At 36.5% G+C, this 17,506-nt stretch overlaps 1 protein-coding gene across 6 annotated transcripts in view; it reads left to right on the top strand.

The window, feature by feature from the left end:
- LOC128219611 (zinc finger CCCH domain-containing protein 13-like) overlaps positions 1 to 17,259 on the top strand; it is a 70,146-nt gene extending 52,887 nt beyond the window's left edge. For 5 of the 6 annotated variants that reach the window (XM_052927467.1, XM_052927466.1, XM_052927468.1 and 2 more), the window contains 9 exons: positions 7,840 to 7,934; positions 8,261 to 8,298; positions 8,833 to 8,973; positions 9,449 to 9,520; positions 9,730 to 9,849; positions 10,124 to 10,246; positions 12,136 to 12,250; positions 12,633 to 12,766; positions 13,266 to 17,259. In XM_052927467.1, the coding sequence (XP_052783427.1) occupies positions 7,840 to 7,934; positions 8,261 to 8,298; positions 8,833 to 8,973; positions 9,449 to 9,520; positions 9,730 to 9,849; positions 10,124 to 10,246; positions 12,136 to 12,250; positions 12,633 to 12,766; positions 13,266 to 16,530 (4,103 nt within the window). In that variant the 3' untranslated portion in view covers positions 16,531 to 17,259. Of the gene's footprint in view, positions 1 to 7,839; positions 7,935 to 8,260; positions 8,299 to 8,832; positions 8,974 to 9,201; positions 9,263 to 9,448; positions 9,521 to 9,729; positions 9,850 to 10,123; positions 10,247 to 12,135; positions 12,251 to 12,632; positions 12,767 to 13,265 lie in introns of those variants that run through there. The other variant, XM_052927471.1, reaches the window with a different exon arrangement.
- Positions 17,260 to 17,506: the final 247 nt, after the last annotated feature.

Genomic DNA, 17,506 nt, shown 5'->3' with positions numbered 1-17,506 from the left:
TCTTTTTTTAAATCTGCTAAAATGCCTATACAGATAAGGACTGCTTATCAGTAAGTTGGCTATTAACTGGGAGGTGTAATCTGGCCACTTGCCTATGTGCTAAAGGGTTAAATCCTATAAAAATGGAAAGTAGCCAATGGTCTGAGATGGTATTGCCATGCTTTGATTCACTGTTTTGTGTCAATTAAAAGAATTAAGTCCTGTAACAATGAGAAGACGCTTTCGAATTGGTGTAATTTGCCCAACAAAAGTTGAGCCTGAAATTATTTCTGTAGAAGGCCCTGGACTTGATTTACAGATAGATCTCATTGAGGGGAAGCGCAGTGCACCAAGTGTTCTGGGTACAGTACTTTTTTATTTATTGCCCTTTGTAAATTAGGAATAGTTTATGGATATTTTTCATGGTATTGCGTTGGTATTGGTTCCCTAGGGTCAAGGTGAAGGTCACTGTTACTAAAAATAGAAAAATGGTTAAAACTGAATAACTTTAGTTAGGGTTGACATATCTTGACCAAACTTTTTATAAAGGAAGAGTTTTTGGAGACCTGTCATGGGATTGTGTTTTGGGGTCCCTAGGATCAAGGTCACTGTTACTAAAAACAGACGAATGGTTGAAACTGTATTTCTTAAGTCAGAGTTCACATATCTTGACCAAACTTGGTCTATAGAAAGAGTTTATGGATACCTTTCATGGAATTGCATTTTGGGTTCCTATGGTCAAGGTCACTGTTACTAAAAATAGAAAAACAGACACAGGCTGAAGTTCTTCTGTCAATCATTGAAAACCTGGTTTCGTTGCATTGCGGTGTTTCTTGTTTAAGTTAAAATCAAAACTCGTGGATGTTGGGTATCATTTGCCAAAAAATCTTTAAATGTAGAACAAGGTAAGAGAGTATTATTCCTTTAACTTGAATAAACACTAAACAATTGGAGTTTATTGGTTATTATTGGAATATTGACTCGTATGCATTACAAACCTAGTTCCCTTATGTTTGTTTTGGTTTAATCAATTAGTAATCAATTTAAGTTTGAAGAAAATTAAAAATAGATCAACAAACAGAATAACATGTGTTTTTATTTTATTATGTCCCCCTTCGAAGAAGAGGGATATATTGCTTTGCACATGTCGGTCTGTCTGTCGGTCTGTCCGTCGGTAGACCAAAGCTTGTCCGAGTGATAACTCAACAATTCCTGGACATATGGTCATCAAACTTGACATGAAGGTTGGCCCTGGCCAGTAGATGACCCCTGTTGGTTTTATGGCTCATCAGGTCAAAGGTCAAGGTCACAGTGACCTTTAATGGTAAAATCATTTTAAAGCTTGTCCGAGTAATAATTCAACAATGCCTAGACCCATGGCCCTCAAAGTTTATATGAAAGTTGGGCCTGACAAGTAGATGACCCCTATTGTTTTTGGGGGTCATCAGGCCAAAGGTCAAGGTCACAGTGACCTTGAATTGTTAAAGGTTGTCCGAGTGATAACTCGGCAATGCCTGCACCCATGGCCCTCATACTTGACTTGGAGGTTGGGCCTGACCAGTAGATGACCCCTATTGTTTTTGGGGGTCATTGGGCCAAATATCAAGGTCACAGTGACCTTGAATGGTAAAAGGTTGTCTGAGTGATAACTCGACAATGCCTGCACTCATGGCCCTCAAACTTGACTTGGAGGTTGGGCCTGGCCAGTAGATGGCCCCTATTGAGTTTAGGGTTCATTGGGCCAAAGGTCAAGGTCACAGTGACCTTGAATGGTTAAAGGTTGTCCGAGTGATAACTCAACAATGCCTGCACCCATGGCCCTCAAACTTGACTTGGAGGTTGGGCCTGACCTGAAGATGACCCATATTGATTTTAGGGGTCAAACCTTGAAAGCAAACTCAACTATTCCTGGACCTATGGTCATCAAACTTGACATTAAGGTTGGACCTGACCAGTAGATGACCCCTGTAAACTAAAGGGGTCATCAGGCCAAGGTCAAGGTCACATTAACCTTTAACGCAAAAAAAATAAAATCTGCCAGTGATATCTCAACAATGCCTAAACCTATGATCATCAAACTTGACATGGAAGTTGGGCCTGACCCGTAGATGACCCTTATTGATTTAAGGAGTCATTGGGTCTAAGGTCAAGGTCACAGTGACCTTGAATGCGAAAATGTTTCGAGTGATAACTCTTCAATGCCTGCACCCATGGCCTTTAAACATTTATTAGAGTTATGTCTGACCTGTAGATGACCCCTTATGATTTTAGGGGTCATTGGGTGAAAGGTCAAGGTCACAGTGACCTTGAACGAAAAAAGCTTGTCTGTGTGATAACTTGACAATGCCTGCACCCATGGCCCTCAATCTTGACATTTAGGTTTTTGGTGACCAGCTGAAGACTCCTATGGACTTTGAGGTCATAGAGTCAAAGGTCATGGTCATAACACACTCTATCTTCACACTTGAATGGTCAGAATCTTAAAACTGCATTAACGGCATCCAATATCAGTGACAAATCAGCTGTCATTTCGGTCCATGCATATTTCATTCAATTGTCCACATAATCGTGACAACATGGCGCTCAGGGGGGGGGCATGATGTTTGACAAACATCTCTTGTTACACTATAATTTATCAAACTTAACAAAAATCATTAAGTAAACAACATATTATAATTTATTTAATAAAAGGTGAATCAAAACAGAAATGGAAATAATAATAACGTAATTCCTAACGAACATGGTATGTTAAATGTGAAACAGAAGATATGTATAAAAATTGAACCTTTGATAATCCCAGTATTACATTCAAGGTACTGCATACGATACAGTTAACAAATGTAGATATTATTCTACTACTATATGAGTCCTACAATTTTTTTTTAATTTAATTTTTTTTGTTGGATATCGTTGTTTGCTTTGATGATCAAAATCCTCATAATATGGCATATCCATGTGCAAGTGACGTTGAGGACCTAGTTTGCCATATTAACGTCATACTCAACATCACTCACATGGAAACCAGACTGTTCAGATTCATCAGTCAATCACTGAAATATAAATGCCATTATTCGGTTATGTTCTTTTAAACCGTAGTCAACAAGGGCAGAAATAAGTTCTAAACTGCATTCTTGTGTATTCGAAGACGCATGTTTCAGCAGTTGATCGATGTAAAATTGGGTCATATCCAATTTTTAGCTCACCAGAGCACGAAGTGCTCAATGTGAGCTATTGTGATTGGTCTTTGTCTGGCGTCAGTCCGTCCGTCTGTATGTCAACAATTGCTTAAAAAACATCTCTGAAACTACCAGTCAAATTTCAATTAAACTTTACAGAAAGGTTCCTTGGGTGACCCTCTACAAAAATTCAACAAGGGGTCATGATTGATCAACAACAACGACAACAACAAAATGGCCGACTTCCTGTTTTGCTTTAATAACATCTCCTCTGAAACTACCAGTCCAAATTCAAATTAACGTTACAGGAAGCTTCCTTGGGTATCCCTCTACAAAAATACAACAAGGGGTAATGTTTGATCAACAAAAACAACAGCAGCAACAACAACAAAATGGCCGACTTCCTGTTTTGCTTTTTAAAAAAACATCACTGAATGTACTGAAACTGCCTCTCCAAATTCAATGAAACTTTACAGGAAGCTTCTTTGGGTGACCCTCTACAAAAATACAACAAGGGGTCATGATTGATCAACAACAACAACAGCAATAACAACAAAATGGCCAGCTTCCTGTTTTGCTTTAAAAAAACCCATCTCCTCTGAATCTACCTGTCCAAATTCAATTAAACTTTACAGAAAGCTTCCTTGGGTGACCCTCTACAAAATTCAACAAGGGGTCACGATTGATCAACAACAACAACAACAACAACAAAATGGCCGACTTTCTGTTTTGTTTTAAAAAAAATCTCCTCTGAAACTACCAGTCCAAATTCAAATTTACTTTACAGGAAGCTTCCATGGGTATCCCTCTGCAAAAATTCAACAAGGGGTCATGATTGATCAACAACAACAGCAACAACAACAAAATGGCCGACTTCCTGTTTGCTTTAAAAAACATCTCGTCTGAAACTACTAGTCCAAATTCAAATTAACCTTACAGATAATTTCCTTGTGTGACCCTCTACAAAAAAACAACAAGGGGTCCGATTGATGAACAACAACAACAACTACAACAACAAAATGGCCGACTTCCTGTTTTGTTTTAAAAAACAGCTCCTCTGAAACTACCAGTCCAAATTCAAATTAACTTTACAGGAAGCTTCCTTGGGTATCCCTCTACAAAAATACAACAAGGGGTCATGATTGATCAACAACAACAACAAAATGGCCAGCTTCCTGTTTTCCTTTAAAAACATCTCTGAAACTACCATGCCAAATTCACTGAAACTTTACAGGTAGCTTCATTACATGACCCATTACAAATCTAAAACAAGGCATCGTCATCAGTTATGATATGTTTAAATTGCAACATTTTTATTAATGCTTTATCACAGAGTTGTGGCCCTTTTCTTAGGTGAGCATTTTAGGGCCTTGTTTTTCAATTTGGGTTGTCATTAATTCAAAACTTATTTGTTCTTATTTCAACTTCTAAAAGCAGATGCTCATTTTTATGACCAGATTAGCGACTATCATATGTCCCATATAATATTTATGGCCTTTGTTTATACAAGCCAGACAATGTTTTGTTTATCCAACATGGCCAACATTTTGACACGATTCTGAGCCATGACCTATGATGTCATACTCATGATCAATAATATATATTACCTTGCAAAAATTTCCATGAAAAAAACGAGGTAGGAATGCATTCAAACCTGTTAAGTGAACGTTTTAGGCATCTTTGATACCCATGACTTTAATTCAAAATTTTACGAAATTCTAAAAATAGTAACATACCGTAGTGTTTTTTAGAGCATTGTATTTATCAATTTTTATACTTCAAAATGCATTTATAGCAAATAAATAACAAGGTTGGAAAATAAATGCCCCTACAGTATGGTGTGGAAATAAATATCAATGCTTTTTAATAGATGAACATGATTGTGACTTTTTGACCTACTTTCTTGTTTTTGAAGCCAATTGAATGAAATTTCAACCATGTGTACAGTTTTGCAAACAAATATCAATATTGACATACTCAGGTACCTTTTGTCCTACTTTCTTATTTTGAAATGTACAGCTTTGAAATTTGAACCATGTGTACGGTTTTGAGAACAAATATCAAGCTTATATAATTGGTGTGTAGCATTGTCAAATGTTCCTCAACCAAGATTGTTGAAATTATAGCCCTAGGTTCAAAATTGACACCGCCGCAAGAGTCACCGGTGTTACATAGACATGTTACCCTTCCCATGACTGAGATATTATGTTTTTAAACACATCTTGGGTCCCTTTAATACTGATAATAGTTAGGTGTGTGTTTTTGTGCAGACAATAGCTGTTACTGAATATTTTTTTATCCAATTATGATGAAAGTGGGTGAATGTGTTTGTGACTATAATGTCCTGGTCATGTTTGATTCCCACAGTCGAATATGACCAGGACATTATGTTCATTTACACTTTCATCATGTTTTCCCCTTGTATGTTAGAAAATTGAAGGTTATGTCATGGGCAGACATTTAGTTATGTTTTTATTATCGAACTGTGATGTAACTTGGTGACAAGGTTTGTTGGCATAATGTTTTGGTCAAGTTTATTTGTTAGGCAAATCACGAACGTTCCTCCAGAGATACGCTACTTAATAAACATTTATTTAGTAACTTGATGTCTTGTGCAGACAATTACTGAAATATTTATTATTCACAATCATTAGGAATTGTGGCAACAGTGTCTTGCCTGTAATATAATTGTCTCAGTCAAGTTCAATTCTGGGGTTGATTGCATCTGTAAGTCCAGAGTTAAGCCCCTTTTACATTTAAAAGAAGGTTTATGTCTTGAGTCAATGGACAAAAACTTATTAAGTATTGATTATGAAATCATGATGAATTTGGTGACTGAGTGTTTGTGGGCATAATGTCTCAATCAGGATTGATTGCCTCAGTATCTCAATTGAGTATGAGTTTTGCTTCTTTTACATTCATTTGTGCTTTATAATATTTGTTGGACTATGATGGGTGCTCCAGAGACACAATTCTTTTCATGGAATTCAAATTAAAAATATTTTTCACAATTAATTTTACAAACACAGACACCATTCTCTAATCTGAATAACTAACAAACTATTTATCAATCGACCAACCCACACTCAGTCTTTGGTGGTTGGAGGGGAATCAAGAATATTTTACTTTCTGACCTGATCTAAATAAGATACAGTTGAACACCACTATTTCCAACACCATTTATCTGGAATTATCACTATTTCGAAATCATTTTTCAGTCTTCGATTTTACTCCTTCTTTGTTTAACTAAATTTTTAATCTTTAATGCGATATCGCTAGTCCGAAATAATCACTATTCCGAAGTAAAAATTACGGACCCAATTTGGTATATTCCACCTATTTATCAATTCTTATTTCAAACTTGATCATGTCATAGTTTTTCACACCATACTGCGAATGCACTTGGGCATTGTAACAATGGAGCACAATTAGCGCTTGTTAAAGAATGACATTGAGCACGCGTATGTCGCAAACATCTATGTCAGAAAATGAGCGATTCATTTGGGTGAAGTAGTGCACACTCGCCGAATGGGCAAGGCCCGAGTATGAGTGTAAGCTTATTATGCCCTTTGGCATCAAATTGCCAATAATAAATAATTGCTGATTAACACAACCTGAATATCATTTGAATATCTCTTTCTCATCAGATTCGATCGCCCATTGCTCACTCAACCCGCTACCAAATAATTAATACTGTGCTCCGAATGCATACATGTGCTGTCATTTTGTTTTAAATGTTTTATAATCATCTCACTAAAAGCAGTTTTAATACAGAAGTATAATAATGAATTATTTGTCATTTATTAAAAAGTGAATCAACAAACATTTTTGTATATCGTATTGGGAATGTGTAACCGACATCGCAATCTTCGCGACTTAGTATTTCACGTCATCTATAATTCGCGAACGCTGTCATTTTCTTAAAATTGTTAATCCAAAATATTGCTATTCCGAAATAAAATTTTGGGTTCCTACAATTTCAGATTATCAGTGTTCAACTGTAAAACATGGCTGGTATTTCAGTATGGAATTTATTAAATGATTTTTCTTTAAATTGATGAAATCTAGCCACGTATTATCTTGGGTCATTTGTATATTTGTTGTGAATGGTTACTTGCTCAGTTTGTTTTACTTCATCGGTTGTATATTTCAGGTGTGTTTGTGAATGGTTACTTGCTCAGTTTGTTTTACTTGATCGGTTGCATATTTCAGGCGTGTTTGTGAATGGTTACTTGCTCAGTTTGTTTTACTTGATCGGTTGCATATTTCAGGCGTGTTTGTGAATGGTTACTTGCTCAGTTTGTTTTACTTGATCGGTTGCATATTTCAGGCGTGTTTGTGAATGGTTACTTGCTCAGTTTGTTTTACTTGATCGGTTGCATATTTCAGGCGTGTTTGTGAATGGTTACTTGCTCAGTTTGTTTTACTTGATCGGTTGTATATTTCAGGCGTGTTTGTGAATGGTTACTTGCTCAGTTTGTTTTACTTGATCGGTTGTATATTTCAGGTGTGTTTGTGAATGGTTACTTGCTCAGTTTGTTTTACTTGATCGGTTGCATATTTCAGGCGTGTTTGTGAATGGTTACTTGCTCAGTTTGTTTTACTTGATTGGTTGTACATTTCAGGCGTGTTTGTGAATGGTTACTTGCTCAGTTTGTTTTACTTGATTGGTTGTATATTTCAGGTGTGGTTGTGAATGTGAATCCGGAGAATGAGAACATCCTCATTTCCCTCATCGACCATGGCCAGACAACGGGTGTAAAGTCTTCATACACCCTGGTGGGATACAACTGTCAACTAAATGTTTTAATTTCGATATCAATCATAAAAATACTCATGTGTAATTTTGCATTTTTAATTCATGAAGTTGTTCGTTCATGCCCCAAAAGGTTGTTTAGTCTGTAATAAATTTTCGTTACACTTTACTCTTAAATAGAACAATTTAAATTTAGAGGAAACAAATTTTGGTTGGGGTTTTGTTTTTTCTTTTATGATTAATTGTAGGACTTTATTTAAAATTGTTTGTTTTTGTATTGAATAGGTAAGATGAGATGGTAGCGATTCAATTTAAGAAACAAACTTGGCTCATTATGTCCACATTTCAGGGTCTTATTCATGAGGAAGATTTTCCAGTTCAGTACAGGTATATACTGTTCATGTCTTTTGTCCAAGTAAATGTTTTTGTGGTGTGTATTTAGCTCAACTGTGCACAAACAGCTGGGCCTAACCCCTTGATATTTGTTATATAGCATCATATAGTAGTCCTGTACCAAGATTGTTCAAATTATGCCCCTTTGGATAAAACTTTCAAAGTCCTAGGCGGTCACAGTTTCCTTTAGGCTTATGTATGAAAATGTACTTGTCTGAAACGGCTAGCCCAGACCTTAGATATTTGTAGATATTTGATGGCGATCAAATTTGTTCAAATTATGCCTCTGAGGTCAAACCTAGACCCACCCCCATTGACCTACTTTTTATTTTTAAATCTTCAGCAATGAAATTTGGACTGTGTACTCTTTTGAAAACAAATATCAATGTTGTCCTCTGATAATCTTGACTGTGACCAATTGGTCTACTTTCTTATTAACAAAGCTATTACAATGAAATTTTTACTAAATCACTTAATCATGATATAGCATTTGTGTTGCCCTTTATACTGAAATGTTTTACTTTCCAGGAGAAAACTGCACATCAGGGGACTGACATTTGATGAGCTTGTTAATTCCATTTTGGGGTTCACAAATCCGGGAAATGTGTCGTATCTTCTGGGAGTGCTACGTCAGAAACAGGAAGCATCGCTCATGAGAGGGCTGCATCGGTAAATACATGTCCTGATAATTGTATGAGCATGTCCTAATCATACACAATGGATGGAAGAAAAAAAATGGACACTCAGGAAGAAGGAACCATGGTATTTCTTTCAGGAATTTTTATTTTACAGGTTGGCGGTACAACAAAGCTTAGAAGATGTTGGTGTTTCTAGTGAAGATGTGACTTGTGTTTTATTTACAGGGTGTTGTAGAGATTTCATTCTGAATTGCAAGTAAAGATATGATCAACATGATGCAATATTGTCATGCTAGAGTGGCAGTTATACTAAATAAAAGGTACAATGCTTTTGAAGTAAAGCATCATAGTATTTACCGTCAAGCTTTATAATATATTTCAATAGCTGTGTTAGTACATTCAATTGCTTTACATACATCCAAAACATTTGTTAATACATGTACTTTATACAAGGGTTTAATTAAAAGAAAATATTTTAATTTTCATTATCTGGATGTTGTTTGTAGGCTAGCAATCCCAGAAAAAGAGTATGCTGAAAGCCTGAAGAAACAGCAGTCCCAGAAATGGGCATATGCATGGTAAGTTTGTTGTTGGAAGGTAAATTTATAGTCTCAGTGGGACATCTGCTCTTGTATTCAAACCTCGTGATGAGTGTAAATGCAAAAAAAAAACATTTTCGTATCATATTTATTTTTCATGAAAAAAAAAAATGAAAACAGACCAATGTATAAAAAGAACATTATGACTACTGATGTATTTACAAATGATTGTGTATAATCTCTGGCAGTGTTGCTGAGGGGGTGGCCTTCTTCAAGGAGGGACGTGAGACAGAGGCAATGCAGAAACTGAACAAGGCACTTCAGATTGACAAAACCAATGTTGAGGCACTGGTGGCCAGGGGTGCACTGTAAGGCACAATTTTTACCATTACTTCATGTTGTAGCAAATCTTTGTTATGTATTAAACTTTCAAGCTTCTCATGTTTTCACAAACTGTTTTGATCAGTGTTAATTTTGTTGCAAAATCTGTGTTACATACTCAATGGACATACTTTGTACATACATTTCTGTTAGCATAAACCACAACAAGGTCATATTATATTTATAAGAAAAAAATGGTTAGATGAGCTTTATTCTATTCTTCAAAAAGGTAAATGTTTGTACTTTTTCTACTTCATTAAGGTATGCCAATACAGAGAGCTACACTCGAGCCCTTGAAGACTTTGAGGAAGCCCTTACCTTGAACCCCAAACACCCAAATGCCATCAAATACATGCATGAAACGCTACTAGCCAAGGGCAAAACGTATGCTTGTTAAAAAATTTTTATTACATTTCAGTTCATAATCTCAATTATGCTAAGGCATAAAAATAAATCTATGTTTTTTTCCAGTGACATGCAAAGTTTTTTGAGGATAGTTAGGTCAAAAAATCTTTATTTAGCTCACCTGAGCAGAAAGTATTAGGCATGAGATATTGAGACTCTTCCTACCATACTCGGCATTTTCCTTCAAACAACTTCTCCTTAACAATAATTTCAAACAATTTTGAGAGGTTTCTTGGATGGTCCTCTTCCAGATTCCTTCATAAATAAATACAAGTGGTTCCATGCAGAACTCTGGTTTTCATGGCAACTGAAAGGAAAAAACTTTTCTAAGAAACCACTGGGTGGGGCTATTTTTCACTGTTTATACAGAAAACTTCTCATCAGAACCTGCTGGTCAGAATTTTCAATATTTTCACAGATATAATGGGTGACCCCCTATCAAATTCCTTATGGCATGTTATGGTAAAAAAACATGGCTACCAGGGGGCAGAACTACTTTTCTATAAATGTCTATATGGAAAAATTTGAAATTATTCACCTTAGATTCCAATGGACCAATTTAAAAAAACGGTTGCCAGGGGCGGGCTTTTCACTACATTTCTATATCAAAAACCTTGAAAATATTCTCTTCAAAAACCATTTGCGATTGTCTCGATTTCAAAATATTTTCACAGAAATGTACCTTAAATTGATCTAAATATTCATATTTTTTTTTTTTTTTAATTTTCTTATTGTTTTACAATCATTGAAGGGATGATTTTAAAACGTCATTAATTTATTCACAGGATCTTATCATCTATGTGCTGTGTAGTACTGTAAGAGTTATTGCCCTTTGTAAAAAAAATCATGTTTTTATACATCTGTTAAAAAATGGGACTTCTAATAGTTTCACCTTTGGCATACGGGCAGGCGGCAGCCAGTATGTTGTCTGATTAATAACTTTAGAACCCCTTTTCCAATCAGATAAGCGGTAGAGGGCCCTCTTGTTTCTTTGTTTTTTAATAGGCAAATTGTTTCTGTTTTTTTTCAGTTTCCAAAAAAACTATATATAATATGCTTTAGCATTTAGCAGAACATTTACTTCTATAAAGACAATAAAAAGGTTAAGAGTTGGGGCAAAAAGTAGGGAATGTCAGGAAAACAGAAACAAACGTTATTTTTTATGCCTTATCATTATGTCCTAGTCAAATGGTTAGTTGTGTTTTCATGTTTGAAGTTAGAAATTCTTTTGTTTTCAATATAGTTTTTCTTAAGCTTGTACAAAAGCTTATTTCAGATTTATAATTATGATCATAATAGTATAATTATGCCTCCACCATAAATGGGGAGACAAGGTCCATCCTGATCCTTGTGTCTGTTCCATATCTCTTTAACCCCTTGAAGGATTTTGAAATAACTCAACACAAATATTTACCATGTTAACCATGCAGAGCACATGTGAGCTGGGTTCAGGTCAAGGTCACTATCAGGTCAAAGGTGATATGACTCCATATCTCTTTAACTGCTAACAGTTATTTTCACAATATTGAGACAATGTGCAGAGCGTGTGTTACATCCATCTCAGCCTAGGGTCAAAGGCCAAACTCAGAGGTCTACGGTCACATTACTACATTTCATGTATGCTCCATATTTCTTGAACCTCTTTGGATTTGAAACTTACTACAAATGTTCATCATATTCATCATATTGAGAAGATGTGCAGAGAGGGAGACATTTGTTTTTGATTACAAAAACGATCATTTTGATTTGATCATTCCAAACATTTTCCTGTAACCTATTTCATGTGAGCATTTTCATCAATATTGATTGAGTGTTGAATCTAGGGAGTGTTGATTGAACTTGAGAAACGCAATGTTATATATTCCCAGACATGAAGATGAGCATGGCTACCTTGCAGCAGAAAAATGTTACATGCGAGCCATAGAAGTGATGCCAGACTCACAGGAAGCCAAGGAGTCTCTCCGATATGTCCTGTACAAACAGGTTAACAGGACACTCAGTGCATGTTTCTGGTTATTAAGGAAGATCTAAAAAAAATTGTGCTGTTGTGCTCAATTAGGGTTTTACGTCCGTTTGAAAGTAAAAATGTAAAGAAACACATTTTCTTCCATTTATTTCTTTATTAAAGCAAATTTGGGAAGAAGTTGTCTCCTAAAATAAAAGTCAGAAACCTAATATTAAAGATAGGATGCATGCATTTTTGTGTGCGTCCTATATACAGTATGATAGACTGTTTTGATAATTAAGCATCATAGCTATTGTTTTATTCCTTGCTTTAGTAAAATTCAAGATTCATCCTTGGACTGTACAATAGTATGCAATGTTTTAGTAAAAATAGAAAATAAGTGTTGTAACTCCAATCCAGGAGAGTGAGAGTGCCAGGGGATCAAAGCGTGGAAGGTCCCCACCCCCAACCTACACACAGGAAGATATGGACCACTCTCTCCCTTTCAAGGAAACAACTGACACACTGAAGAAACTCATCAAGGATGAACAGAGGTACACTTGTTTAGTGTAAAGCTGAATGTTGACAAAAGCATATAGAGTTACTCCAATGTCAGTTACCTGTATAAAAACAACAATTGGTGTCTTAAAAGTTTGGCCAGTTTACAAAGTAAAAGTATTTGATTGGTCAATAGAAACTATTGGATAAATATGGACTAAGCATTACACAATTTGGCTTATTTGACCAAACAAGAGAATTAGGACCAATTTAATATATTTGGCTGCAGAAGTCTTATGATACACAATTATAAACAAGGTCCACTGAAATACAATCATTTATGAAAAATAAAGCATTATCACTTGAGACAGAGTTCTGTAAAAATATACCATAATATATGAATAAAATATAAACATTCTTGATTGCATTTGGGAAGTTATTACAAGTGACAAGCATCCGGACATTAATATAATTTTCAATGATCATAATTTATTTAAAAGTGGATCTTCATACTATTTCTGTTTCAAATGTTCAATTAATGTTTTCATATTTCAGAAGCAAGAAGAGACACTCGTATGACAATGAATCTCTTGATGAGAATTTGGCAAAAAGTCAAATGTCACATCACAGGCAGAGTTTAAGTTCATCAAGTTCCTCCAGTTCGAGAAGTAGATCAAGATCAAAAAGTAACAGAAGGAAGACATCCAGGTCAAGGTCACCGAATAGGGATAATACTTCAAGAGGTCAGAGAACTAGGTCAGAGACACCAAAATATGATAAGAGGGCTGAATTTGATATGAAAAAAGGGCGGATGTCTGGCTTTGAAAGAAGTCCTCTACGAAATAAGTCCCCAGATATACAAAAACCTAGAGCGTTCAAAAAAAGTTCTGAGAAACATGAGTTTGATCCTAAAAAAGGTTATGATGCTGATAGAGAGAGATACAAATACAGGGGAAGGGAAGAAGTTGAGGAAGAGTATAAGAGAGTTGAAGAGAGGTACAGGGAGAGAAAAGATCTCAGAGATAGCAGGAGGGAGTCATATGACAAATATGAGAGGAAACAGGGATACAGAGACTCGCCTGAGCATGGGTCTGGGGGTCACAAGATAGATCGACTACAGATCAACCAAGACAGGTCAGTGAGTGTGACACCCACTAAAGATGAGGTGTCTGATCGTCTCGGCCTCGAAGACATATCCCCAGAGGAGCATGACTCAAGGTATGATGACTACCACATGAGAGCCTATGGTGGGAAAAAGGAGGATCATAGAAGAGAATATGAAAAGAAGGACTATGATAGAAATAATGATATAGGTAGACATAACGGTAAGAGAGGAAGGCAGTGGGATATCCAAGAGCGAAGTGCGAAATCAGTAAGAGCTTACAAGAGGGAATCTTATGATAGGCGCAAATATGGTGAGAGCTTTGATGAAAGTGGTCATGCCTCTGAGTCAAGTAGAAATGATCAGGATGGACCTGGCAATCAGGAGAGGAGGATCATATCTGTGGTCAAGAAAAAAACTGAAGCTGCTGACAAGCTAGATAACAACAAAAGGAAATCAGGGGCATACTTCGATTCAGATTATAACCAAGAAATAAGAAGTATTATGGTAGGGAAGAAAAAACCTGATGATAGAAGAGAATCACTTTCTCCTCGAGGAAGTGGGGAGATAGATGACAGAGGCGACGGAAAGTGGAAAAGAACATTTTCAGAGAGGCAAGCTAGATCAAGGTCTCCTAGACACAGTGATAAAAAACATGAAGAAAAAGGCCAGGCTTTTGAAAGAGAAAGTGAACGATCATATGGAAGAGATAGAGATAGTGAAAGATCATATGGAAGAGATAGCAGTAGAGATGTAAAGAAGATAAGGTCTTACTCTAGAAGCAGGTCACCATCTCCAAGATATGGTAAAAGACAGGAGGGGGACAGAAGAGAAGACAGTAGGAAAGAAGAATACCAAAAGAAAAGTAATAGAGCAGATGAATATGAAATTTGTGAAAAGCCTGGGAAGGATGAAAAATGGGGTTATAATAGGTCACCAGAGCAAGGAGAAACCAGGAGGGTAATAGCTATAAAACCCAAGGGAAAAGATAGTACACAAACAACTTATAAGAGATACGAAGATGTTGGTGAAGACCTTGGACCCAAGCAGGACATTTTTGCTCCCTCAGGAAAGAAACAAGAACCTACCCAGTCAAAGTTTTCTACCTATGTTCCAAGAGCTGTTAAACTTAAACACCACCCTGAAAAGAGCCAAAATCCGGAGAAGGAACCAGATATTGACAAACAGGACAACAGGCAACGTGATTCAAAAGATGGAAGAGAAACACAAGATTCTAGACAACAGGAACCAGACTCAGAAGACATTAAAAATGACCCAAGGTTTAAATATAGACCAATGACTCCAGAACACAAGCACAAACAAACAAGAAGATCATCGTCAAGGGGGAGGTCATTCATGAAATCCAAGCAGGGGCAAAGGAAGTCATCCAGATCTGATTCCAGTTCAAGCAGTTGTTCAAGGTCAAGTGTCAAAGGCAGAAAACGATCGCATTCAAGATCTAGAGACAGGCACCAAAGCTCCCGAAGTCATTCAAGAGATATAAGTCGAAGGAAAAGTGATCGGTCCTCTTACAGACACAATGAGCCAGTTGAACTACCAGACATCAAGAGCAGATGGGACAGTCCTACGGATGATAAGAAAAGTCGTTGGGAGGGGCCAGAATTGAAGTCTAACATTGGTAAAGTATCCAAAGTAGATACTGTGAAGGAAATAAACAACTACATAGCTTCACACATGATATCAAGTTCACCTCCGCCACATAGAAGAATGAAGCCTGAAGAGAAGAAAGCACTTCAGGAAAAGTGGAAAGAGCTTAGTCCATCACCTATTGTAGAAGATGAGGATCTGACAAGCTCACTGAAGGATCTCGTAGCTAAAAGAGCAGCTGAGGTTGCAGCTAAATTGTCTGGGAGCAGGGTAGAGGAAAAGCATACCTCACCTGTTTTAAGGTCAAATCAAGCCTCTTCATCTGGTCCTGGAACAAAAGGGGAGAAAAACTTGGAAAAACTGATGAAACTTAAAGGATTTCGATCCAGATGGGATGACAAGGGCACTCCTTATGATGAGAATAAAGAGAAGTTTGAATCACCAAGCAAAATGAGAATGAACAAAATGAAAAGAGAACGAAGATACAGTGGGAAAAGGGAAAGGTCTTCATCTCCGTCAAGGTCAAGATCCAGAAGTAGAAGGTCACAGAGTGGCTCAAGGTCAAGAAGTAGGTCAAGGAGCTGGGATGGTAGATCAAGGAGTAGAGAAAGACGTTCAGGTAGGGGATCATATCGGAAATACTCCTATGCTTACAAGGACTCTGGTGATCGATATAAACATGAAAAGGGAGAAAAGAAGGTATTCTGGTTTCACAAGCATGAGATGTCTAAGGGTAATGATCCCCCAGCTGTTGGAACCTTCAGGGGTAGAGGAACTTTTTACGGTCGTGGTCAGTTTCAAGGGAGAGGTCAATTTAGAGGTCAAAATAGGTTTATGCGTGGGCGAGGAGGGTTTAGTGAGGGTAGGGGCCGTGGGTCAAACAGTATCCAAAAGACTGGGAGAGGGGACTGGAAGGGTCAAGGTCAGATGCAGCCATACAATGAGGCTCCACCAAGTAAGTCCCGCTGGTCCAGTGATGGGGAATCAGAAGGGGAGGCTGGTAAACAGTCAGCTAAGCAAAAGGAATCACTTAACGAGTTGGAGGAATTCTACAACAAACTGAAGACTGACAAGAAGAGATTGTCTACTGATGGGAAGGAAGATAATTAAATGTGATGTGGTATTCAATTAAGATTGAACAATCATGGAATTGTAACATTATAAATGTGTAAAAAGAGGAGTGATTGTTTTTTTACTCGTATGACAAACTGATTTTGTTTTTTTATTCAGATTGTTTAAGATTTTGTGTTACTTTAACTTAAGTTGTTCTGTTTGGAAAGAACACTTGCAGTATATTCATAAAATATTGTTTGCCTAAGTTGTGATGATGTTTATTATTTTTGTAAACCAAATCTGTATTGTGTTTATTTGAGAAGCTTTTATTACAAAATAAATAACGTAGCTTAGGAACTTAACTCACATTCTTAACACAAACCCTAGCAGATTAGCATTATTATCTGTTGGGCTTTATATTCTGCACATTTATTATTTAAGGAAACAAAAGGAATATGTGAGAAATTCATGATTTAAAACAGACTTAACAGAATTTTTCAGTTTGATTGCTATAGAATAGTACATATTATGATGATGTGAATATTTAGCAATAAACAGTTTTTTCCTGTAAGTGAATTACCTTTGTTTGAAAATAGTTCAAAATACCATTCTGTTGTCTGTAACAATTGCATACGAAATACTTATGATCTGCTACAATTTGTAAAATTGATGAAGGTTCAGTAAAGCTTCATCCAAACATGTTGAGAAATAATGTACAATATTTGATTTCAAACTTACGTAATATTCATGTTATGCGAGACAATAAAACTGTGTACTTCAGAAATATGCAAGATTTGTACCGAATTATCTTGTTCCATCTACTGTTTCGACTTATATGACATACATTCCAGTAAATGTGATCATATGAGAAAGTAGATGGCAACACTCTTGACTGTTTCGACTTCTATGACATACATTCCAGTAGATGTGATCATATGAGAAAGTAGATGGCAACACTCTTAACTGTTTCGACTAAGAAGATGGCAACACTCTTGACTGTTTCAACTTCTATGACATACATTCCAGTAGATGC

Source organism: Mya arenaria, chromosome 15 (genome assembly GCF_026914265.1).
Source record: "Mya arenaria isolate MELC-2E11 chromosome 15, ASM2691426v1".
Classification (NCBI taxonomy): domain Eukaryota; kingdom Metazoa; phylum Mollusca; class Bivalvia; order Myida; family Myidae; genus Mya; species Mya arenaria.
The sequence above is the reverse complement of the archived record's forward strand: the minus strand, read 5'-3'. Positions and strand labels throughout refer to the sequence as shown.